Below are 27301 nucleotides of genomic sequence, written 5' to 3' on the forward strand. Positions count from 1 at the left end.
CAAACGTACTACCTTCTGCTGAAGAGAAACTGTATTTAGAAGGAACTTGCTATTCTCATAAAACTTTTAATAGGAAGAAGTGAATCAAATTCCTTAATTACCATTTTATGGTTGGTAAAAGGGCAAATTACATGCCATCCATTTCTAAACTTCTAAATGTCTCTGGTGCTTTTAATTAAAGCTGCCATCTAGAAACTACTAAAGCAATTTTACGCAATTAGTTATTTATAGGTTACCATAATACACCACTCAAAATATGATTTTAGTGATTTGCAGTCTGTTAGTGTGTGATCCCTGTCATTTTTGTTTGATGGAGAGGGGGTTCTTTTTTTAATCAGCTGAGGTGATTCTTAAGTGGACAGATAAGAAAGATGTGACACTGAGGAGCTGTGATAAGGAAAGTTTTGGGGGCTAGTGATCTCAAATAAAAAGAGGAAGAATCATAATTCCATTCTGTCTGTCCTGATTTGTAGGGCTTGAAGTTTCATTCTAGACAATACTGCAGAGAAGTATATCATCGTTATTCTCCCATCTCTCTCCACTTTGCTGCCCTTCTGCCCGATACCTAGCACCGCCCTTCCTCATGCTACCTGGAGTAGTTGCCACCTTGGCTTGTCCCCCTCCGGTGATCTCATCTATCCGAACACACCCATCCTGTGCTCCATGTCCTTAACGCCCCCATAAAGTGTTTTAATGAGGAATTAATGTGTTGCTCTCCTAGGCAATATCCTGCATTCAACACTGAAGTTCACATCCGAAGAAAACCCTTATGGGATGAATTTAATGGTAGGCTGCTAAGGGACTTATTTTGGTTACACGGGTCTTGGTGGGGGGGCTCCTCAAAATACAACATGTAGAAAGAACCAGCACTAGAATTACTGCATCTCAAGGTCGGGAGGGATCAGCTAATCAAATCACATGTAATACCCGAATCCCACCCTACCTTGACTCCTGCTTCTTTTGTGGCACCATTCTACCCTAGAAATGACCAAGTCTCCTTGGACAATTTGGAACTTGCCTCCTTTAAAAGTAACTTATTCCACGTTTGGGTCACTATCATAAGCAGCATTAGTATTAGCAACCAAACAGCAAGCCTGATCATAATGGCAGGTAACATTTAATGTGTACGCCCCACAGGCTGGGCACCGTGCTTTACAATGCACTTCACCTGCATTACCAAACACTCTCATGTAGGCACTATTACTCGTATTCTAACTTCATAGATGAGGAAGTTGAAGCTCAGGGAAGTTAGGTGACTTACACAAGGTCACACATTTAATGAGTGGTGGATCTGGAATTTGCATCCAGTTGTTTGACTACAGAACCTGGGAACTTATCTCTCATGGTATTTGGCCTCTAAAGTATTATCTGTTTGCTAGGATGCTATATACATGCATGAAAATTAAAATAAATGCAGAAGAAAAAGTCATTTAATGATGTATTTGTAGCTTTATAAAACCTGAATGAACTTAATACAAGTTCCGCTGTATTAACCATGGATGTGACCTGGACCAATGAGCCAAGGCTAGATATAAGTGCCTTCCTTTTGTCTGACTTCTCCACCAACAGCTTATGGCTTTAGGATTGTGACAGAAAAGGCAGAAAGGTTCTCAGATTCCAGCTGCTGACATAATGTAAGGTCTAAATCTTTTGACCATTCATAAGCAGATGCATTAGACCAACTGTGCAAATAACAAGTTAAGCTCTCATTCTGGTTGCATCACAGGTACTAAGTCATCTGGTGTAGCTACCGTAAACTGAGAGACCAATAACATAGTTTAGGAAGGAAGTACCCAGGAGTGGAAACAGCACAGGATCACTGAGTAATAAAGAACAAATATTTTGCCTGAATTCTAAGGCTTTGTCAAACATATTTTTCTCAAGTTGCCTCTGATCCTAGGACAAGGATGTGGGAGGAAAGTTCTCACAGGAAATGTCTTGACACTGAGCTGGGAATTTGGCATGGGTGGTAGAATGTTGATCTTACCCAAAAAGCTGACTTCACTAAGTGGTGTTTCCAAACCATTCTCACATACCTCAAGGCCTAACTGTACTTCCTCATTTTTAGCAGAATAGACCCACTTCTCTAGAACACTGAGGCTATCAGAATGGAGTACCATCAACTTTCTAGCACCTTCTATCTACAAAGTTCTCATCCTTACACCTACACATTAACTTAGGATGGTCTCTTCAATCTCCCCTCCCATTCAAGGCCTGCTCCAGTTTCCTCAAGATCTGGTTTCATCATTTATCCTCTGTCCCCTGTATCTTCCCATTTACCTATCATCATTGCCATGTCTCCCACAGAAAAAGCCTCCCCTGAGTGCCTTGTCCTCTTACTACTTATCACTCTGTCTTTCACATCCAAGCCTCTCAGAAGAATGATCTTCACTAATCGTATTTACTTCCTCACCTCTCACTGGCTCATCAAATGCCTGAAATCTGGCTTCCACCTCTACCACCATTCAGACCACCAAAGGCAGGGTCACCAATGAGCTCCTCGTTGCCTAATCCAATGGCTACAAATGTGTGACATCTGATATTGTTTTTCACACCTTCTTGAAACAAATGATTCCCTTGGCTTCCTGGATACCAAGCTTTCTTTGTTCACTTCCTTTTCTTGTGAAGATTTCCTCTCTGTCTCTTTCATTAGATCCCCTTCCATTGCCTACCCTATAAATATTAGTATTCCCTATGATTTCTTTGCCCCAGCCTCGCTCCTGTGCATTTACCCTGTCACCAAAACAATCTATCAAAAATGCATCCATCAAATGATCATGTCACTTTCCTGCTTCAGATCTTTTGCCTACAGGACAAAATGCAAACTTCTTATTCTTGCCCTGCTCCTATTACCCTCAAATATGTTTACTTTAATAATACTGGATTATTTATAGTTTCCCAAATATACCATTCATTTTACTCATCCTGCGGCTTGCCTGTAATTTTGGTGAGGGCTGGCCCTGGTGCCAATCCAAATGGTTATGTCACCATAATGGATCAGGTACTAAAGGAATTTAGGAAAAGTCTTACTGCACCCTAGTTGCATAGTAGAACCAAAAGAACATTCTCATATGTGTTTGTGCACTATACTCTCTCCCTCATAGATACCAGTTACATGAGCAAGATGTCACTGATGAGAGTTTTACCATCTTTCCACTAACCCCAAATTTAGCCTTTCAAAATAGCATTTAGATACCAGGGGAATCAGTAGAGCTTCATGATGCACCTTGGATAGATCTTGGTAGGGACAAAAACAGATTGTTTTTGTCTAGACTTTATCATACCCAGCTTTCTTAATTGCCAGTAAAGTTAAAGGAACTCCTGTGTGATTAGTGTCATGAATAACCTAAAAACACTTTCGGAAGCCATCAAGATTTAAGGATCATTTCCCTCCTTGGGAGTGGCTCCAGGGCTGTTTGCATTTGTGGGGATATTGCCCAATTCCTGCTGAGTTCTGAGGTCAGTATGCTTAAAGATGCACATGAAAATAGAAATATACTCCTTGGTGAGGTCCAAGAAAACCAAATTAAGTCATTGATTAATTTCATCCTGTCCAGTCGCTCCTTCACCCTCTGTAGCTACTTAAAAAAAATAAATGTATTCAGCTTGTCACAAATTTTATTTTATATCTCCACCTAGTAGCATTTCACATTCTGCTTAAGTACTTGGTCATCTATTACATGACTCATTAGTTTGAGTTCTCTGTAGAATTAAAGAACGTTGCAGTAAAAATAATAAATGGAACCTAAGTTTCAACTACATCATCCATGCATGTTTTAAAAGCATCTTTCAAAGTCAGTTCAAACTCATATGCAATGCCAGGGATTAGCACACCATCAACTTCTTTGCTAAACTTTTTTCCTTGCCCCATTACATTGAAGTATTGATGAGTAAAATGGCAAATGTTTCTCTTTACTGGGATTCAAATCAGAGTGCGTAAAACTGGATCAGATAAAGACTTCTTCCCAGGAGAAGTACCCAGGGGCTATCTTATATAAAACTCTATTCAGGGGTACTTCCATTTTTCCTTTAAACACAATTTTTAGCTACCAGTTGTAGTCAGTTTAATGAAGTTAAGGTTTCCTGACTCCATCTCTTAAGAAAAAGTTGAAGTTCCTAATTGCAGAATCTTCCAAAGGGACGTGACAAGGTTTCCTGGAGATTTATTTGAACAATTCCATTTACAGATTATGCAAATGCTATGGAGTGCACTATGGGTACACTATTGGGTCAGAAAAATCAGAGAAACAGTTTTAATAGGAAAAGGAAACTGGACTGAAAGTCATTCATCTTCCAAATAAAAATATTTTGTTTTCACTGAATACATGTCATTAGATTGAAAAGCATTTTCCACTATTTCCTACCCTACTAGAGAAGCCAACAGAGATCATGGATTTTAGCTGAAGGGAAGGCTACCCTGCCCCCCACCCCACCTCATGGGTTTTGGAGTCAGGAAGACCTGGTTTGAATTCCAGTGTTATCTGTAAACTGTCTGACCCTAGATAAATTTCTTAAGGTATCTGAGCCTCTATCTCCTCATCTTTACAATGGGGATAATACTATTTACCTTGTGAATTGTGAAGATTAGAGATACCCTGTGTAAAATATCTCACACAGTGTACAGCACACAGTAGACACTAAGTAAGTTAGAGCTATGGTTATTTTAATACATTAGAGCTGGGAGAGAGATCATCCCAAGCCCTTCAGTTTACAACTGAGCAATCTCAGGACCCAGTGTGTATATGACTAGCCCAGTGCAACAAAACTAGTCAACGGCATCATTAAGTCTATTTCAGTGCTCAGGGAGGTACGGTGACTTTCCAAGAAACAGTGGCATTACATGGATTGAACACGAAAGCCTAGGCTCCCTAACCCAGTATTCGTCACAATTTGCTGCCATTTCTCAAAAAAAAAAAAAAAAAAAATCCCATGGCTTCTGACCTTTTTTTTTTTTTTTCTGACCTTTTGCTGACTGGTTTTAATCCCATTTGATAATCTATTCCAACGTTAGGACAAATGATCTCAAAAGCAAATTTTATTTCATCCTATTTTTAGAATAGATTCAGAAAATAAATTAGCTGTCTTGCAGATTAACATTTATTTGACTTACCTTGCATAATTAAGGACATGCTGGAGAGCTTGCCTGTAATTGCAATATGTTGCTTGTTAAAGTCTTAGAGCGAGCTCTCTTTCCTAACCTAGAAATGATACTCCCTAGATGTACATTTCCATTTTCTACTGATCTACAGCTTTTCTTTATTAGCTTCTAGGTGGAGAGAAAAATCAAACCTCTCCTTCAAGAAATCCATTAAACATTTGCTGTCTTCTAAGGGGGAAGGACGAAGGAGCTGCTGTTCATGGTAGCTGTAAAGCCAAAAAACAAACAAATTGGGCTTTCTTGGGAGATAAAGAACCTGCAGGAGAACCTCAAAGACATAATTAGCAATTAGCAATACTCTCCTCTCAATTTGCACACCGTGCCCTAATGACTTCTTGCATGATATTTCCTTCCTCTACGGAAGTCTATGAAATTGCCCTGCAGCATTCCATATAATGAGAACCTCACTTCTGATTCACTGCCAAGGGTAAGTGCTGTCTAGATTCAGCGTGGAGATAGGTGCCCTAGCTAGGCACCTAAGTGTTCTGACCAGCATTTTCAGATCAACCGATGTCTGGACATAGGTTCTGCCACCTGAGCGATTTCGAAGATCACTAACAGGGTACTCAAACACTGTGAATATGGTTGAAGGAGATGTGATGGACACTTAGTGTGAGTCACACACTCCCTCCCTTTAAACATCCTCATTCACTCACTGGATCAGAGCAGATGCTGCCAACAGCAGCTTTAGTACATTATGTGAAAGCTGTCTTGGATGGCTTAGACATTCAGCTGTCTGAAGACTGGGCCAGCTGTTCTTAGGGCCCCTTACTGCTTTGGGATGAATAAAGTGTACCAGATTACTGTAAAAGCCACGCTCAGATAGAAGGTTGCGTAAGTCAAGCCAAAGGAAAATGCGCTACTAGCTATGACAAGAAGAAAAACTTAGTTTAATGTTAACTTTAATAGATATATAAATTTTGGCACTCTCATTACTGACGTTTCCAGAGTTCATGTAAATCCTGCTCATCAGGACTCTATTATTGTTGCTTTCCAAGCCAAAAAAAAAAAAAAAAAAAAAGCAGAGCTGCAGTGAACCAATTATTTGCTTCATTTGGAAAAGCTGATATTCATCCTCTATGTGGCAGGTTGAATGTGGTAGGTGAGATGAGTGGTTTTCATACCAGCAGCAGCTCAGGAGGATGTCAATTTCAGGCACAATACAAGCTTGATTCCTCCCTATTTCTCAGGCAGAAATCCTTATAATACCTGTAAGGGTTTTCAACCTGTGTAAAAGGTGGGACCCAGCCTGATGTATTTCCTTGAAAGATGAGCTGATTATATGTTGCACCTGAGTTATGCATTCACTCATCAAATATTTATTGCGGACCTACTATGTGTAAGGATCCAGCGCAGGTACAAGAGGAAAAAAGAAACATTCCCAAACACTTTACCATGATACTTATGGGTGGGGACGCTTATGTTCCCTTAGGGAAAAAAGGTCATCCCCTTTAAGTGCCATTGAAATTCTTCTTAGGAATACTTGGGTATGGATAAGAGTTACCTAATTGGTCAATTACACAAGAAGCATGTGTAGTGGATCTCACACTGTGCAAGATATTGCTGGGGAGGTGGGGAAGAGTCAAAAGAAATATTAGATATAGCTTCTCATCTCAAGCAGCTCACTTTGGTAATAAAAAAACACTCCATTCATGAAAGGACTGGAAAGTAAAAGAAGGCAAAATATAATCAGGTGCTAATTGGGTAGTGTAGACACTCTTAAAGAAATTCAGATTTAATGGGCTGGGTTAGCCAGAGGGGCTTTATGAAAGACACATGCCTTGAGTATGGCGTTGAAGAAAGGGAAGGCTTTAAACTCCGATTGTAGTTGAAATTTAATCCCCATATGGCAAATGTCAAATAGCTAAAGAGTAACCTCTTAATATTTGAAATAGTAAGTTGACCATCTAACAGATTAAACACATTGACCTCATTATATTTTTTGGCATGGAAAGGTGTTCTTAATACATTAAGCATGAAAAGCAGATTACAGAACAGCATTCTATAATATGATTCCATTATTAGAGAATAAAATATATGATATGCATAGAAAAAAGTCTAGAAGGATATACACTAAAATGTTAACAGTGGTTTTCTAGATGTGGTAGGATTATGGGTGACCTCAATTAAAAACATTTTTTGTGTTCTCTCTTTTCTAATTTTTCTGTAACAATTGTGTATTATTTGTGTAATAGTTTAAAAAAAAACACACATTGGGTTCTTAAAACCCACTACAATGAATACTTCATAAAATCCGCTGAAATAAAAGCACACATACACACAACATCTTGGAGAAGGAACAGAGAAGAATGATTAAATAATTAAGGAGATAGGGTGGATGATATATGACGACAGACTTAAAAGTTGACTATCCTTCAGCTTAGTGGCCTAAGATGGGAATGTGATACAAGTCTATAAAATCATGAAGCTGACTGGGAGAACACATGTTTATTTACAAATCCCAGGCAACAGAATTGAGGGTTGGCCCTTAAAGATTGAGAAGCTGAATTTAGAAAAAAATAATAGTAAGGCCGAGCTCTCACAGAAGGCCAAAAAAAAAAAAAAATTGGAATTGGTTATACTAGGGGTGATATAAATTGAAAATATAAATAGCTTCAAGAATGATTTAGATAAATTAATGGAAGATAGGTTCATTAAAGGTTGGTTGTTAAGGAAAAGCCAGGAATGTCTAAAGTCTGTGAGATACTCAATATATTTGAAAGTGGTAGAAGGTGGCACAGACCTGACCCCAAACCAGTGCAGGCCACAGTGCTAAAGCCTTCCTCCTGGCGGCTCTCTGCTGGCCAGGAGTTAACCCTTTAGTTGTTGGACTATTGGGAGTTTCCAGGAAGGAGATCATGGGGAGAGGCTGGGGTGTCTGGGAGGCACAGGGTTCTGGGCAATAACTATTTATCAACCAGAAAAGAAGCATTCCAATATTTTAATAATAGTTATGACTATACTAATGCATATTGGCTAAAAATTAGTCCTGGGTGTGCCTATCTTCCGAGATAGACTTCAGAGAGGATGTCTGTCAGAGGTACATTGGGATGGATGGACTACAGTGTGATAACAATCTTAGGATTCTGCAAAGTCAAATGAAACCTTTAGATAACCAAAGGATTTTTTTCTTTTACCTCGAGGGCTGTTCAGTGAAGCTTCCGATGCTCTCCCTCCATCTCCACAGTGACTCTGGTCAAAGGGAAGGCACTGATCTCCTGTTCCTGCCACCACTTCAAAATTCTTGGACAAATCTTTTGTTTCCACAAGAGATTTCAACTTGTAGACTTTTCGGGTATTGGTGTCTGATAGATAAAGTGATTCAGACACAGGGTCCATAGCCAGATAGTATTTGTGAGCAGGACTTGTGCTAAGGGAGAGAAAAGTAAAGTTATTCAAAGCAATTTGTTCAGCATACACTCCCTGGGGTCTGCCTTTTGTCACAAATGGAAAATTCTCTTAAGAGATAAAAGAATTAATGTATCTTCCTTATGTACCGAGGAGATAGATACCTCTTTGTTTTTCTAGTAATGGGTCTGGGATTAAAAAATAATGCAGTGCGTACTGCTAACCTGTAATGTTCCTGATATTCCAATACCGTCCATTTGGGGGTAGAGAAAGAAGCAGAAGATAGAAAATCCCAGGAGATCCTTTTTCTCATACATACCTTTCATACCCCCCTCAGTTCTCCAATTACCTATTAGATGACTGCCTGGATGTCTAAGTCACCTCAAACTCAACAAATCCAAAACAGAAGTTATTCTCTTCCTGCCTTCCCCATCCTTCAAAAACCTACTTCTTGTCTTCTGGGCTTCCTGCCTCACTTGGGGTCACTACTGTCCTCCCAGGGTCCTGTTGGAAATTGAAAGGCATGTACAAAAAGTGAGGAGTGTATCTTAGGGAGGGCTGTGCTGGAGATACTTTTCCACTCCAAGCTTCCTTTTGTTAGCTGACCACCGTACTTCTCTAATACACTTTTTCTTCTTTCAGGACATAATAGAAGTGATCATATTTGACCTTTTTTTGGTTATAATTACAATCATCCATACCTCCAAAAGGTGACACTCAAGTTACCTTGATTGGATTTTGGTATTCCTGAAACTCTTCAGTTACATATTTACATAGGATCTTGTGTTATTTTTATCTGCATACGTGGCTGAGCTCATTCATTAGTTTTGATTATTCCTAATATCATTCTTCCGATAGCTGCAGGAACTTTGGTTTGGGGGACAATTTGCTTGAACTTAAGGTTCATGTACTGCTGATATCATCCAAGCTCCAAACATAGAAGTCTAACCCTTACTCTCCCCTTTTCTCTCCACATTGTGCCTAATTGTGCCTGAAAACAAGCTTTCAGAAGCTTTGTCCCTCCTGCCATCACATTAGTTCTAACTCTTATCATCTGTGGCCTGGAATACTTTCTATAGTCCTGCCCATAGGAGGTGTTTTTCAAATCTTAAATCCATTTTTCCCCCATACTGATTCCAGGGTTATTCTGATCATTTGGTTCCCATCTTTAAAAACTGTACAAACTTTTAAATGTTCCTTGGTGTGGTGCACATTCCTTTCTTCACTTAGTAATTAATTCTCATTAACCCTTTAAGGCTTTACTCAGGCATCATCTTCTGAAGAAAGCCTTCCGGAAATCTCTAGGCTCAGTTATTTGCACTATGCTTACCTCTATTCTCGGGGATCACACATCATATTACTTTTTTAAAAATGTATTGGTATGCCCCAGTAAACCATGAGAGCTTGGAGGAGAGCAATCTTGTCTTATCTCTAACGTGCTCACTGCACAGCACTCTGCCTCACACCCAATTGTCTAAGCCAGAAACCAGAAGCCATCCTTTACTGCTCCTTCTTTCCGCCATTCCCCATATCTAGTAAAACATCATTAAAAAAAAATTCTACCTCCTAAACTCTTTTCCAATCTGCCCACTTCTCTTTATCTCCACCGTCATTAGTCCAAGGTCCTGACATCTCTCAGCTGCACTCCTTGCTTGGTAATACCATTTCTGTATTGTGGATTTGTTCATCAAGTCATTCAGAAGTATTTACTAAGTGCAAACAGTGTGCCAAGGAACTGTGCTATGGTCTGGAGACCTACCTGTGCGCCCAATACAGCCCCTTGCTGCATGAAACTCACAGTCTAGTGGGGGAGTCAGATCAGTAAATAGGCTATGACTGTCATAAATCCAAGTGTTACAATAGAAGCAGAAAGGGAGAGAAATGAGCAGATAGGAGGGACACGTGACCTAGCAGCAGCTATCACATTGTATTAGCATTATTTTTTTAAATTATGAAGTCCATACTTTACTCATATTTCCTTAGTTTTTAATTAATATCCTTTTTCTGTTTCAGGATTCCACCTAGGATACCAAATTATATTTAGTCTTCGTCTCCTTAGGCTCCCCTGGGCTGTGACAGTTTCTTAGACTTCCCTTGTTTTTGATGACCCTGATAGTTTTAAGGAGTACTGGTCAGATATTTTGTAGGATGCCCCCACTGCAACGTGTCTGATTTTTCTTTTTTCTCATAGTTAGACAGCGATTACAGCTTTTGGGGAGGAAGACCACAAGGGTAAAGTGCCATTCTCAGCAAATCAAATCAAGGGTAATAATATCAACATGACTTACTGTTGATGTTGACCTCGATCGCCTGGCTGAGGTAGTGTTTGTCAAGTTTGTCCTCTGCAAATTTACTTTCTCTCTTACTTTCCACACTGTATTCTTTGGAAGGAAGTCATTCTGCCAAGGCAACACTTAAGGAGTAGGGAGTTACACTCCACCTCCTTGAGGGTCGAGCAGCTACATAAATTATTTGGAGTTCTTCTGCATGAGAACTTTATCTTTTCTCCTCCATTTATTTATGAACTCAACCATTTATTTATATCAGTATGGACTCATGGATATTTGCTTTATACTTTGCATTAAACTCCAGTGTGACTTTATTTTATTGCTCAAATTGTTCCAGCTTTAGCCATTGGAAGCTCTTTCTGTGGGCTTATGTGCCCCTCATAAACCCCCATCAATGTTGGTGCGTTTTGTTTTTTTTTGAGCACTTCCTTACTTTCTGGAAGTACAAGATGTTGCAGGCTCGTCTTGTATAATCCCTGCTCCAGGACTAGAATGAATCATTTCTCCAAGGACCCCTGGTTCCTTTTATTGAAGAATGGTATTAGAAGCTGAGATCTGAGTGCTGGGTGTAAGCACTATTTTTTCCACATCTCTCTCTCTCCAGCTACACTGTGAACTCTTTGCAGGCAAGAACCTTATTCCTCTCTCTACCTCAGTGCCAACAGAGGGTCTGACACGGTTGATGTTCAGGAAGTGCTGAACTAAACTGTAGGACATGAAACTAACTAAGACACAGAGGAGTTCGGGCCTTGTCTACTTAGCCAAGCAAAATGGAGGGGAGAAGGTCATTAGAATAATTAAGATACTCCTAAGGACTGGCATGTTCCTGATTGTATTTGTAATTGCATTTGCCCTCTAAGCATATTTATATTAATGATAGTAAGGCTGGCAAATACTGATTTGAGACCCAGTTTACGGTTTTAATTGGAAAAAAATCAAATCCAATTGGAATACTTGATTTTTTTCTACTTACCTTCACCAAATAAGAGAATCCGGTAGATTCCAGGGACATCTTCAACCCTGGAACCACCATGACAGCTGCTGTAAATAAACTGTAAAGGGTCCCAACAGATTCCAGAATTGATTTGGCAGTCATATCAGACAAAGCATCTCTGTAGCAAAGACTGCTTAAATAGGGGTTTGAGTAAAAGTTTTGACATATTTACTTGCACTTTTTGCCTTCAGAATAAAATTTTTCCAGTGCCCTTAGATCTTTCTAGAATACAGAAGGGGTCACAACCCTTCCCTGAAACAACCTTCAATACTTTGGTAGCCAGTCTGTGGAAGTTTCAACTGAGCCAGATTAATCATGTTTTGTTTAGGAAAAGTCCATAGGCTATTTTTCCAAGAGAAATGTTATTTGCACAAAAGCACTTTGGAATGCATTCCATTCATTTATTATTGAATATCCCCAATGTGCCTGTGAGGGAAGTTGGAATTATCATTCTTCTCAAACCTCAGCTGGGGAAACCCAGACACACAGAAGGCTCGCCCAGGGTCACCAACAAGCCTGTGCTTGGACTAATATTAGATTAGATCATATGTGACTGTGTATGCAAAATAAATACCTACAAGAATAGTCTTGTTCTGAATGTGGCAAAAAAAAAAAAAAATCAGTGTTACTGTCTTCTTCTAACTATGTTGCTCAGCGAGGCTGTTCTCAAACTTTGCGCACTGGCCTTTAGAAAATGGAACAGCTCAACGCACCAAATTCAAATCTGATGGTTATTTTCTTGACAGCCAACAGTCAGGAAGGTCTCCTATATTGAGATGTAATTTCTTGCCATTTCATGCCATTTCCCAAGCGCACATCAGCTCTTTTGAGATTGTTTCTTTCTACTTTGTGAAAACATGCCAAACCTGAGAAAGAAAAACCACTGGACTACATTCCAATTTGTTCTAATCCCTTGTGTCTAAACGCGTATTGCAATTTGAGATACGTGAAGATTTCTCTTCCAACTTCAGTGTTACACTTATTGTCACCTTCTGGTTAGTTTTACATTCAAGCAATGCCCTTCAATTTAGCAAAGATCACTTCATTCATGCTAGTTAAAATCACACAGATTGTTAAATGGGCAATTAATGCTTATAATTAATACTGGGCAACATTTTACCAGTAAGCAATTTGATAACCAATTTAATTTGCTTAAGGAATCAGTTATGCCAAAGTAGCAAGGCTGATCTTGTGCACTGGTATTTAGGAAGTGGCATATCCCAAACAAAATCCAAATTACAAACCCTACCAGTGCCATTTTGATGACAATTGGCATTTGAAAGTGAATAAATTCAATTTTTTCCTTTGCAATTTCAGGTAATTTAGAACAGTTTTGACAAGTGTAATGCATAAACAAATTGAATACAAATACTCATTATGACTAATTTCAGAGTTATGTGCCCTTGTCAGTAAATGGTCAGTTTAAAGTTTATTATTTTTCTGGTGGGATAAAATAGAAACCATGAGGTCACATAAGAGGAAAATGGAAAAATCTTATTCAAGAAGGTCGTCATGGGCATTCTCTCTTAATACACACGTCAACTACATTCCTGGAAGCAGGAAGATTGCTGTGCTACCTCTCTCTCTACCTGCAACTTGAAAACATCGAATCTATTTGAACTTACAAACTCACTTGTGATATCACCTAAGGAAAACATAAGCCTGAAAGTTTTGCTTTCCCATGAAGTACTGAACGGCCAGCTTTCACTTATCTTGTTTTCTTTTTGGTATATTCTGATCCTCCAGCAAATTCCCACTTACTGGAGCTCTCTCCTTTTGGAAGACACTTACCTGAGTTATAACTTCCAAGTTCATGTTCACATTATGCCTTTAACCTTACTTAAGAAGTTTCCCTGTCAGCGCATTATTAGGAGGTGGCGTCTTAGGCAAGAAGGGGCATTAGGTAGCCACCCATGTGATTTGCTTACCTATGTCTGGTATCTCTGTTTCTAGGGTGCACAAGGTATCCACGAGTGGCAAGTAAAAGCAAACAGAGAGTCATCAGTATCATTCAACAAGCCAAACCTAACCAGACATTATTCCTATTCCTAACTCAGCTTGTGGCTATTAGAGGGACCCCACAGGGATCACTTAGTCAGATGTGCAAGCCAAAGTGAACCCAATCCCTCCAGGTTGCTCCTCCTAAAATGGTGTCAAGGTGACTGAATATCCTGCTTGGTGGGTGGGCAAAGCTCTAAGGCAGTTTTTTTTAAAAAGTTCACTCGGGACTGTTTTCATTGGAATCGGTTGGGTTCTTGCCACATATGCAGTTTCCTGGGGCTCTTCCCAGTCATACTGAATCAGGATCTTGAAGTGGGAGTGGAATTCCCAGGAATTCCATTTTGAACAAACTCAGGTGGTGATTCTGATGCAGAATAAGGTTTAAGAACCACTGGGCTAGTTTTGAAGAAGTAGCCACTGCAAAGGGTCTGACTGTTCTAGGCTCTATTTTGTTTTTCTGTTTTTTTAAATTTTCAATTTTATTTAATTTATTTTTTAATACAGCAGGTTCTTATTAGTTATTTTGAAAGCCACTTTATCAAAATGCAAACTCTTTCATTATCAAGTCTTGCGTGCAACAGACATCCCAAACCCAACTTTAAGCCACTTATATGATTGCAGAGATAAGATAGGGACATCTCTTGTGAACATTAGCACATTATTTAGCAATATTAAACAATTTAACGAATTGAAAGTATAAAAGTTTTCTCTTTGAACATGATAGAATGTCCCTGGCATCAAAACTGCTGCATCAAAATAGCTTCGATAAAACACCATTTACATGAAACTCTTAGGGCCTTGTGTTGTCCAGTTATCCATGCACCAAGGGGGCAACCGGGGTGGGCAAAACAGAACTACGTCAGAAGCAGCAGAGCGCTTTGGGGAGCCCCTGATCTGTAAGCCTCTTGGCACAGGGCACTGCCCAGGCTATTTCACTCTGGGACCTGGTATGGGTCTTCTCACACCGGGAGCGCAGTCCGTGGACAGGCCTGACTTTGGGTCAAATCTGCCCAGAATTAAAAGGCTATAATCATCTGTGAAATATAGTCATTTAAATTTTAAAATCCTTTTACACCTGGCCCTTATGTCATTTTGAAAAACATGAAGATAACAAATCTTTTTATCTAACCTAGAAAATGTTCTTATTCTTTGGAACATCAGGAAAGGAGAAAAGATACAAAATGATTTCTTTTGAAGCCATCTGCAACTACTGATTCAAGTCTTTTTAAAGAGAATCTTTCTGGGATTTTACTAGTTGGGTTACGGTGAGGATCCACTGACTTTTCTGTTTCATGGGGCCGCCTCAAAAGGGTGGGTATCCCCTGGGTTGACACAAAAGATCAAAAGGTAAGCGTGGGGAGATGTGATTCGAAATCTGGCCCCAGACATTTGAACCTCTTTGAGTTTTTTTGTCTCTAGACACTTGCTTGTTTTTGTGGTCTCTAAATTACAGGGTGAGTGTGCTTGAGGCTGGCTCTAATCACCGTTACAGGGTTGATCTTCCTGAAGGAAGTTGAGTTGTAAAAATACTAAAAGGATCTCATTAAAGCATGGTTTCATCTACCACAGGGTGTCATGGTACAGAACCATCTGTGTGGCTACAAAGGGTTTTGAAATCCTTAGGTGATGGCAAGGTGTGGGGAGGGGGATGGTCTGCCTTTCTTGCGGCTCCTTCCGATCCTGCCAATAATGTCACTGTGAATTTGGAAAGATGTCCCATATTATGCAGAGCAGCTTCTCTCATTAACATCTCAGAGGGAGGAAGTGAAAATGACGGAATTTATTTCCAGTGTGTGACCTTGTTCTGTCCCAGAATTACTTTTAGTTAAAGATTTAGGATTGAGCCACCACCAAAGTCGGTCTGCTGTGTAGCTGGCAATGGACTGCATGCTGAGGTGTCAGCGTGTGAGCGCTTCACAAGTGCCCGGGCCCATCAGCGGGCATCACCACCTGGCAACTGACTGACTTGAAGCTTGCGGTGAGCTCGGAGAAAGGAGTGGAATGGCAAATCTTTTTAAAGCAAGAAATGCTCCTGATGGTAGGGTCTTTAAGTAGATCTTTGATTTTGTTCAGGACCTACATGATTAAAAGGGCCGTCTATTCTTTTTTAATTAAAAACTTTTTATTGAGATATAATTCACAAACCATAAAATTCACCCTTCTAAAAAGTGCAATTCAGCAGTTTCCAATACATTCATAGAGGTGTGCAACCATCACTATCACTGGATTCCAGAACATTTTCATCATCCCATGAGGAAACCCCCTACCCATCAACAGTCATTCCCCACTTCCCCGGCTCCCCCAGCCCCAGGCGACCATTAATCTGCTTTCTGCCTCTATGGATTTGCTTATTCTGGACATTTCATATGAACAGAATCATATAATACGTATCGTTTTGTGTCTGGTTTCTTTCACTTAGCATCATTTCTGACCTATTCTTTGTACCTCCAGTGAGGCGGGGGATGGAGAAAAAAGGGACATGCCAACTTCGGAGTTGCTGTCTCGTGACCAGTCGTCATGAGAGTTTGCCTGGTCTGCTCTGTGTTGGTTGCAGCACTTTGCTTGTTCTTCATGCTGTTTTCAGCTTCTTCCCTTATACTTAGCCAGAAATATCTGAAGTCAAAGAACGGACTTCCCTGCCTGCTCATCTTCCCATGGTAGTCTTCCTTTGAAGACTGAGTTCCCACTCCTGCCACTCATTGACTTCTTAGATCTTCCAACTTCAGCAAACCCTCATCTAAGACTGTCCTTCTCATTCTCTGGCTCTGTCCCTTGGCCTTATCTCAACTTACCTGTCTTGTGTTTAGGGTCCTGCTTTCAGCTAGCAGTTCGTTTGAAAAGCAATCTGACAAACGAATCCATGCCCAGGGATTAATGATGATTTTAGCTTGGTGGGTCATTCTAACACAGGTTTCCTGTGTTGGGGACTCTTGGAGAGGCAATGTCTCAACTCAGAGGAACACATTTCTTAGAGTGGAAATTGGGGCACTGTGGAAGGCCAGCGAAGATGTTTTGGGGTGAGGTAAAGGGAGCCTTTGAGTGTCAATGCTAATACATGAGATTACACTGGGAAGGGAACCACCTATTTCATCTACGTGTAGTTTGTTTCTGTCTTTGTAGCTCCAGTGCTGCTGACAAGAGGAAGGTTCTTGGTCATTTCTCAGATATTTTCAGAGCCCTCAAAGTCCACGTTCCATATGCTCCTTCAGCAGAGTGCTCTACAAGTTCCACTGCCCCTCAGCACGCTAACTGCTCCTAAATGGGAGCTATTCCAGCTCTACTCAATCCCTAGTCAACGACAGGAGTTGAGTCCTGAGAACAATGTAGGAAATATTAACCAGTCACTGTAAAAGAAACAGTAAAATCTCAAGAGAAACTTTCATATCACATTGACATTTGTCAAGTCCAAATTACTCAAGGTACCAAGAAGCTTCTGCCAGGCTCTTATTTTTTTTTCTTTCTTTCATTCTTAAGGAAAGGACAAAATAAATATCTGGAGAATAACAGCATCTTGAAGAATAACAGCATGAGGTTTTTATAAAGCATAAGCCATTTCCAGTTATGCTTAATAAGTTTTCTAATAGATTCGTGAAATTAGAAGATGAGAGGGGAGCAAGAGGATATTCATATTTAAACTCTTGCAAAGCACTTGACATGGTGTCTCCTGTTTTTACTTATATAACTATCCATGTAAGTTTTAGAAAACTGAAAAATGACCCTGAGGCCATAATCAAAGGAAGAGGAAACAGAGTCATTAATTGATGAGAAATAGTTGAAGGACTTGGGGATGTTGAGAATGAAGGAGAGAAAGCTCAGGAACCTATGGTAATCTGTCTTTACACTTGTGAAAGTTTCTCAGGTAAACGAGGGAAGTGGCTTCTGTGCTTCAGATGTTAACATTTGCCACTACTGAGTGGATGTTTCATGAAGGCAATATAAGGAAGAATTTTCAACAGAGCATTCCAAAGCTGCAATGGACTGTCTAGAGAGATACGTAAGTTTTCTGTCATTGAAAAGGATCAAACAAAGTAGAGATGATCAACCGTCAGGCATGCAGTGTGCACTACGTTGTACCAGATACCTCCATGGACTCTTTCTATCGCTAAGCTCACAAATCTGTGATATCACTTTTGTGTTACTGAAATATGTGTGTGTGTGTGTGTGTGTGTGTTTAAAATTTTAACACGAGAAGCAAGTCACTAGGGATACCTAGACCTAAACTATCTCATATAGAAGTAAATCTATCTTTAAAAAAAATCTTCACAGAATGTATTTTTGAGACTCCCTCAGGTTTAATTGCATGATCTTATAAGCTTCCCTTCTTTATTATTTTATCTCAATTTCCCACTGGAAGGAAGCACTAAGATGTATATGTGCAGATGAAATCTGCAGTAAACAGGCAAAGGGATACTATATACTTAAATAACAAGAAATAATATTGTTGCTCTTGGCATGTTGCTAATAATAATCACATAACTGACTTTTCCTTACCCTCCCCATTCAGCCAATGGGGGATCAGCTTGAGGAAATAAATGATCATCCACCAATGAAAATGAAATTTTTTTTGAGGTCAGATGAAAGAAACTCAACTGGGGACAGTTTGGATCGGTAGAGCTGAGAGGAAAAATCTATAGTCTTCTAATCTTTGAAATGTCAAGGGGCATCTGGAATTGTTCAATGTGGCCCAAAATGGAACAAGAGGATGAAAGAGAAGGAAATCTAGAAGGGCATCCAGTAGGAGCAAGCTTTATGTCCTCTCAAAATGTCATCAAACTCTGGGCTGAGAAGTACACATCTGTGGATCTTAAAACAAGTTAGACCGTATAAGACATGTAAAAGGATGCTCAAATATTAACGTGAAGCCAATTTTATAGGTAGAAAAGTAGAAAACAGAGTAGTTAAGTTATATAATGAATGACCTGACAGAGAGTGAAGATCTAGAATGTTCTGTATCCCTTTCTGTAACAACTTATTGACGATATTGCTCTTTCATTCACAGCTTTAAATGCAACCAATAACATAATGACTATATATAGTCTGTGTTTCCAAGGAAACAGATGACTCAACCAAATAAAATGACTAATATGCACTGGAGGGGGGGCAATTAAATTAACTGATTTTAACATCAACCAAAAACTGGTACAACATGAAGTTTCTGCCTATATACAGTAGAATTCAATGAACATTATGGTTGTTAAGCTAGCAAAGCCCCTTATATCAACTTATTTCTCCCCAGGAAGTTTAAGCCTGGAAAAGTTACAAAGCAAATATAAAAATTCACCAATTGTATGTGAAAGATGCAATGTGTACAGTATAGGCTACCGATCAGGATAGATACTTTTTAAAAAAAAGTGAATCTAATAAGAACTATATTATTTTCTGAGTAAACATGACAGATAATGTTTGCTGTCACAGACTGGGTGGATGGTATTGACTGCAGTCAAATAGGGAGTTACCTGTTAATTAGGTCAAAATGATCATATATATATATATATATATTCAATCAGCGTATTTCTCCGATGGCCAATCAGAGGAGTGTTGGAGTAGAGAAGGAAGAACTATTTTGTTCTTCTTGAACCTAATGCAGGGAATCTTAACCATGAGTCTATGAAAGGGCTTCATCCACAGGGGGGGAATGTGGGGAGAGGGAAAATATGTGACCCCTGAATTTTGTGTGAATGTTTTTTTCTAGGGAGAAGGCCCATAACATACAACAGATTCTAAAAAAGATCTGAGAATTTAAAAAAAGAGTGCTAGGAAGAATTGCTCTACAGGAAGTCAGCTCCGAAGAGCCAGCTAGGGAGACTCGGGCCAAGTGAGAGCCTGGGTGTATGAGCTCCTGGTGTGCACCCGCCTATGCATGTGAAGAGCTGAGACAGTGAGGGAGAGCGGTGTTTTGGAGTAAGAAGGAATAGAGGGATTGCAAAACACTTCACGCCGTCAGAAATGAATTTTCCTTTATACTGAGAAAATCACTGCAATTAGGGTCCAAGTTATTCTACTTTAGTCTTCAAATGACTTTGTGTTGAAGGTCATAAGGTACTTTGGACTCAAATTCAAATTTGTGAACTGTTAAGGATCCTTGACGAGGGAGAATCTCCTTGATGAATGACAATTGCTCCACCTTAGGTAAATTTGCATTTAAATTACAACGGAAAGGACTAAATTTAGCTGGGTTTTCTTTTTTGTTTTTATAGATAATCCTATGGTTTTTTCCTCTGAGGAGTTAGCTATATAGGAGCTAGCTATATAGGTTTTATAGGGTTGGCTATATAGGGTCAGCAAGACAAGGTCTCTGTCTACCCGACGGCCAAGATCTGCATGCCTGGAAATATTCACATGGTGAATGAATTGTTCAGTGCTCCACCCATGTTTGGCATCAGGTAGACAGAACTTCCCTAGGATTTTGAAAACAACAGAGAATGTTGTATAGAACATTTGCAAATCCAGGCATACAACCATCTTGGCCTTCCTTATTGACTTTCCAGTAAGTAGGTGTCCAAAGGGATAAGTGCTTGTAATGACAAATCCCGGTGAGGTATGACATCCCGAGGTACAGGAACATTTGATTAGGGCAGGGTGCTATGAATTAGTACCTCTCTAGACTCTGTAGATGTGCTTTATCTTTATAAAATCTTAATTTTACAATCTATTTTTTTATCAGTCAAGGGATTTAACAGCTTTGTTCTCTATGACAGCGTTTGCAATTATAATTAAGAAATGTATTAAAACTGGAGTGAATTAATGTGAAAAATGGATGGGGGCTTGGGACTAGAAGATTTCCCCAGCTAGGTATGAAAGACTAACTCAGTCTGAGAAACGGGAGGTAGATTCCAAAGCAAAGCACAAGAATCTGAAAAATTTCGAGGACTGTCCTTATGTATTCAAATTTCCACGTTTGTGTCAACAAGAGTGTTAAATGAAAATGACCCAAGATTTTGCATGTGCTTTCACTGGTCTTGACTGTGAAGTTGTTCCATCATTGTCTCTATTCTCCCAGTCACTACTTTTCAGGTCAATGAGGTGATGAATGAGGCAAGAACTGTTTTGTGGAATAGTTTATAGAGTGGCGCCAAAGTGTTCTGGAACATAGGGAAATTTTCAGCCTAATGTCCTGAAGGCATGTGTCAGGGATAAAGCTGTCATAACCAATGAGAAGAAAGGCTCTACCAGTTTACCCAGGGAAAGGGAAACAGGTCTGTTTATCTCTACTGGGATGAGAGAGGATGTTTTCCTTTTCTAGGACTCCAGGGGACATATATTTGTGTCTTATATCCTTAGAAAGGGAGAAATAAAGCTGATTAAGCCATGGTCTATTTACTTGCTATCTTTGTGTAACTTCAAAATATGAAATACCAAAAGGTATGAATTCCTTTCAAAAGGTGCCAAAATACTTTATACTCTCAAGAAAATTCCTAAAACAGAGGGAGAAAGCCTAAAGATGAATGCTTTAACCGTTTTTTCCAATGGATTAGAGCTTTTAAGGATAAAAAAGTAATCCTTCCTCAAAATGCCACACAAACACAGACGGCCATTTCCCTTTTGATGAACTGACCACTTCAAAAGACTGGACCTGGGGAACTTAGAAAATTTAGCCTTTTGGATTTGACAACACCTCTACCTGCTAGAATGAATACTAGATATTTCTGATCAGTCTTCACAGTGGCCAGAGCAGGGGTTGAGTGACTTACCTGAGCACTCAGAAGTACTGAGATCCACGTCAGTGACAGGAATGCACCCAGGGAAGGCCACACATACAGGGATGTCAACACTTCCTTGTTCTCCAAAGCAGTGCTCAAAGGTTTCTTCAAGTACAAGTAGCCATGGTGACCTATGTCTTTGTCCCTACTCCTGCATCTTAGCTCAGGACTACAATATGGGCAACTGCATTTTCTGCTCCTTCTGGCAATTCCTTGTCTCTTCCTGTTTTCTCATTCTTGCTTTTTCCTTATCCACTAAGCAAACATAGAGATTAGAGGAGACTTACCTTAATTCCAAAATACTAACGGAGTTTCCCGAGGGAAATATTCGCCTTACAAAATTGAAGTCACCAACATACACACTACCATCAGGGCCAGAAGCTAAGGCGACGGGAGCAAAGAGTTTGTTGTTGTGGGCAGGGCCATTGCAGTTGGTGCAGGCAACACTCCGTTGGTGTCCATTACCCATTATGGTTGATATGACTGGAGGCTGCTGGGAAATGAACATATTTTCTCCATTCCCTTTATGTATGATTCCTAGATCCAAGGGAAAAAAAAAAGAATTAAAAAAATTACCACACAATATTCTCAGCGATACTTTAATTTCTCATTGTTCAAAGCAGGAAGGAGCGTTGGCCTGCTATAAAAGAAGTTGAGAGTGAAGCACATTGCCCCAGGTTTTATTTAACTGCACAGCTACAACAAACGGCAGCATAACACTTTGCCTCAGTTTGCCCATCTGTGAAATGGAGTACTATACCCAGTCCCTTTAATGTTGATTCTAAATGCCTCAATGAAGCATTTAATGACTTTTAATGATCTCCCGTTCACTTTGGGCTCTGTGAATCATCCGTGGCTGATTTTTCATCTCTGGCTGGCTTTCTTCTGATGCCTGGCGCACACCTGTCTGACTTCAAACCACCCTCACTATGCAACGGGTTCCTGAAAAGGGAGTATCAGTCAATTTTAATATTAACCTTAGCAAAACACAATCGGGAAGGTAATCTACTTCTGTGAAAAGAAAAGAAATCATATTGCTAGAATGCACTTCAAAGATATAAGAAAAGGACTTGAATTTTCCACTCTTTTGGACCATATCTCACTATCATCAGTGCAGGAAATAGAGATACTGACTTATGAGAATGCTGGAAAATACTTTGCAGTCATTTTCTTTGGGCAATCTCATCCATTCTCACGGCTTTAACTCCCATCTCTCTATGCTGAAACTTTCTCCTGTCTAGAGTTTTCACCTGACATGCAATTTCCTAGTAGGTCTCTTTACTTGGATGCCTCACAGGTACCTCAAACTCAACAAATTGAAAACTGAACTCATTATTTTTCTGCACTCCCCTACCAAACCCTGCTCCTCCTCCTGTGTTCCCTACTGATCTTCCGAGTGGTATCACCAGGCGTGTATTTACCTAAGTTGGGAATGTGGGCACCACTGTGGCTCTTCTTTTCCCCACTCTCTAAACCTAATTAATTACTAAACCCCCATTGAGTCTATCTCCTAAAATATGTTGAACCAGTTTCATGGTCTCCGTTCCTACCACGACTGCTTTCGTTCAGTTTGTCTTAAGTTCTTGGTCTCCTGGTCTCCGTGCATACCCATCTCCAAACCACTGTCCACACTCCTGCCATAGAGATTGTTTCAATCTGTGGCTTAAAACCTTTTAATAGTTCCATATCCTCTGTGGAGTAAGGGGTCCATTCCTTATTATTAAGGAATACAAAGTCCTTCATGATTTGGCTCTTGCCTCCTTCTTCAGCCTTCTGTCTCATTGCCCTCTCATGTGTATCCTGAGCTTCAGCTACAGCAAACTATTTACAAGTATTTTCACATGCTTCCATTCCTCTCTGCTTTTTTTAAAAAAAATATTTATTTACTTATTCATTTATGGCTGTGTCGGGTCTTCGCTGTGGCACGTGGGCTTCTCTCTAGTTGCTGTGCAGCATGTGGGATCTTAGTTCCTCGACCAGGGATCGATCCCACGTCCCCTGCACTGGAAGGTAGATTCTTAACCGCTGGACCACCAGGGAAGTCCTTCCTCTCTGCTTTTGTACTTTGCTAGTCCCTCTATCCTGAATGCCTTCCTCATCTTGTTTGCTTGGGAAACTCTTACCTATCCTCCAAAGCTCAGCTCAGTTCTTCCCCAATGCTCTATCCAGCCAGAATTAGTTACTTGCTCCCCTGTATGTGCAGTTTTCCATAGCTCTATTATAACACTTGCCACATGTATGATACAGTTTTCATTACTTCTCTATCTTCCCCATTAGAACATGAGCTCCTTGAAGGCACACCCTCTGTCTTACTCCTTCCTGCGTTTCAGTGCCCATCCCTGTGGCCAAGTTGTTATAAGTGCTCAGTAAATGTTGAAAACAGGCTTTGAGTCTCTTATAGTTTCCTTGTCCAAATTCCAATGATTTTGAAAACCTGCTGAGCCTGGGCAGAAAACCCAAGGAACAAGTACTGCTGTGCTAAATAGCTCAAGTCTGCCCAGAATGAGCCAGGACAGGTAAAAAAAAAAAAAAAAAAGCCATGTGGTGAGAAGGCATGCCAATGTGTCAGGCTGAAGTAACTGACAGCAAATGAATGAATGCAGTTATCCTGTCCAGTCTTATTTTTTCTCCCATGACCCCTGCTATCTATCTCCTCGGACTACCTGTTACTCTCCCTAAACATTTCCTGAAATGTCTCCCTCAGTTTTCTTCCAACTTTTAGTCCCACAGTCCTACAATAGAAACTACTGATCACTCTGAAATAGAAACGTTGCTGGCAAAAATAGATAAGAGGGTAAAACATGCACAAAACCATGGCACCAAATATGAACCTGGAAGGAGCCTTCCAGGAAACAGAAATCCCATACTCATATAGCCTTTGGATTTCAAATCTAAAGTAATTTTACTTTCCCTCCCAAGGTGATTTCTGGCTATTTTTTCAACATATGTTCTGCAGGAGCAGCTATGAGCTTATGCCCCAACAAATTGGTCTTTTATTGTAGAACCATGAGATAGATATCTTGAGGCTCACTACTTTCTTATTTATTTTATTAATAACTTTATTAGGCAGTAAAGAAATTTCTTAAGATTTAGAATAGTTAATTAAGTTAGATTAATAGGATGGAATTTCATTTCTCAAAAAACACTTCATTGCCATGTGATCAATACTGCAATTTAAATGAATTGGGAGAAAGTGAATGAGAACTGGCATGACAGTTGCACAACATCATTGAAAAGAAATCTCCTGATGATCACTCACTGAATATCCTACCAATGAGACTATGATATGTTCTTTAATAAATGAGAAAACCAACTGTTTAGCATGTCAGTATTTCAGCAATGCACTACAGGGTATATCATTCAAAAATATTTCCAATTATGGGCTTGGAAATAGCAGATTTGCTATTAAAATCTATTTTCACAGATAGATCTCCATTTTTTTTATATCAATATAATGGTATAGTTAACAATTACCTTCAAAATGACATGTTATTACCAGGCTCCTGGCAATTTAAAAACTAAGATGGCTATTCTAAACCATTCTTCTAAGCCTGCAATTCTAAAACTCCTCTTTTCTATTAGAAAGCCCAGCACTCCATCAAAGAAGAAGAATGATTAAAGGAAATAAAACATAAGGCAATGTACTTTCTGATTACATCTCAACAATTGATGTCTTGCTTTCATGCAAGGTACTAAAGTGCCCGTGTACTGAAATTACCATTCCTGTTTAAAGCTGAAGCAATCAAAACAAAAATGGGCAAACCCCTTTTGTATTGCCCTGGAAAGATAGATCATTTTGAAGGGTGTTTTTGTTGTTTCAAGAATCTGTTTAACCTTCCATTACATAGAACCGGGGCATACCATCTAGCAACAATGATTTAACACCAATTCTTCTGCAAAAGGTTGCTTTGAAAATATTTTGTTTATGTTCCTGGAAATCTTGATCAATTACTGCTACCTCCTTTCCAGTTTATTCTGCCACACACGCTCATTTTGAAAACAGAATCAAATGATCCTGAGACTACACACATTATTTATATGAAGGCCAACTTCCTGCTAAGGATTGGGTGTCTTGTTTACAGTCAACAAAGAAACCCCACCGGCTGGAGCCCTACAGCACATTTTCTCCCCCAAGTTTTCCTTTTCTCTGCCAAAAAGTCAAGTCTGTTGTACAGTAAGTTAAGCATACTTTTAAACACACTACTCATATCTTCCTGCTACCTTGCTCAGAACTTCTTTTGAAGCTTATAAGTAAGTTTGAAATAAAAATTCCCCTTGGGAGCCAGTGGGTGGTGCTTTATGCTGATTTCAAAGAAGAAACCATTTTTCAGGCTTATGAACAACATGGGACCCAATACATATTTCTCTTAGGACTTGACTGAGAGGATATAAACACAAACTGGGAGATATGCCAACGTGATCAATGGAAATTTACTTGTCCTCCCACGAAAACCATTTGCCGACAAACTACTGGCCTATCTTGGAGGCTAAGTTAAAGGAAATTCTTTATCCATTTCAGACAGATGACAATACCTAATTAGAATCCTGGATTGTTTTTTCTAATAATTTTAAACACTCAACTGGCATAATTTTAAAGAACTGATTTATCTTAAAAGAATAAATATGTACTCTCTGTAATCACTAAGAAGATGCATTTTGAAGGAATAGTATTGAAAAACACAAGTTCCTAGTTTTTTTTTTAATCTCACAGTGAAAGCAGGAACCATCTCGATATATCAGGCATAATATTTGGAAACAATGCTCCACAACCAATGGTTAATTGTCAGGTAAATACAATTGCTGCAACTGAAATGACAAATGGTCTGAAAACACTGCCTACTAGAAACTACCTGCTGCATAATGATTTTGGAGCCAAAGAAAAACTGCAGAATTGAATGGCAGCAGACATCCAATCTAATTACAGGTGTCTTTTTAACCAGCGAGAGGAAATTGGGGGAAGATAGATTCTTGTTTCTAATCTGCTATCTGTCTCAGATCAAAAAAGCGGGGTGCCTAAAGAGTTAGGCTCTGGCCTTAATCAGTCAGAAAAGACTGTCTGACCTGAGGGGGAAAGAGCATTGCTTTCTAATTGGTCCTCTCAAAGCTGCTCCTTCACACTTATCATTCCTGCTTCTAAAACTGCATTTATGGGTGGGATTTAGATTCTGAAAATGTCCCAAGAGAGGTGTTCGTGTCCAAGGGCAGGCTGAAAGGCACTGGCAGAGCTGCCTTCAGATCTGTTTCCTGGCAAGTGTGACCAGTTCTTGGTTAGAAATACAATGTGCCTACAAATGAGATGATAAAATGAACAAATCTTCCTTTAAAAAAATCTATCTTAAGTAAGGTTTCTTTCTCAGAATAAAATTCTCAGAAAGAGACAGAAAGTAGATTTAGTGGGGTTGGGGTGAGTACAAAGGATCTTTTGGGGTGATAAAAATATTCTAGGGTTTCCCTGGTGGCACAGTGGTTGAGAATCCGCCTGCCAATGCAGGGGACACAGGTTCGAGCCCTGGTCTGGGAAGATCCCACATGCCACGGAGAAACTAGGCCCGTGAGCCACAATTACTGAGCCTGCGCGTCTGGAGCCTGTGCTCCGCAACAAGAGAGGCCACGATAGTGAGAGGCCCGCACAACGCGATGAAGAGTGGCCCCCGCTTGCCGCAACTAGAGAAAGCCCTCGCAAGAAACGAAGACCCAACACAGTCATAAAAAAAAAAAAAAAAAAAATTCTAAAACTCTGTGGTGGTGATGGTTGCACAACTCTACCATTTACTACAAATCATTGAAGTGTACACTTAAAATGGGTAAATTT

General features: G+C 39.7%; 1 protein-coding gene across 1 annotated transcript in view; it reads right to left on the reverse strand.

Annotated features, from left to right (window-relative positions):
• Positions 1–27301, reverse strand: part of TENM1 (teneurin transmembrane protein 1) — a 569033-nt gene that overhangs the window by 93478 nt on the left and 448254 nt on the right. The window contains exons 20-22 of the mRNA XM_082446781.1: positions 21777–22026; positions 13717–13737; positions 8296–8528 (exon numbers count right to left, since the gene is read on the reverse strand). Of these exons, the coding sequence (XP_082302907.1) occupies positions 8296–8528; positions 13717–13737; positions 21777–22026 (504 nt within the window). The remainder of the gene's footprint in view (positions 1–8295; positions 8529–13716; positions 13738–21776; positions 22027–27301) is intronic.

Source organism: Balaenoptera physalus (assembly GCF_965194825.1).
Source record: "Balaenoptera physalus genome assembly, chromosome: X".
Taxonomy (NCBI): Eukaryota; Metazoa; Chordata; class Mammalia; order Artiodactyla; family Balaenopteridae; genus Balaenoptera; species Balaenoptera physalus.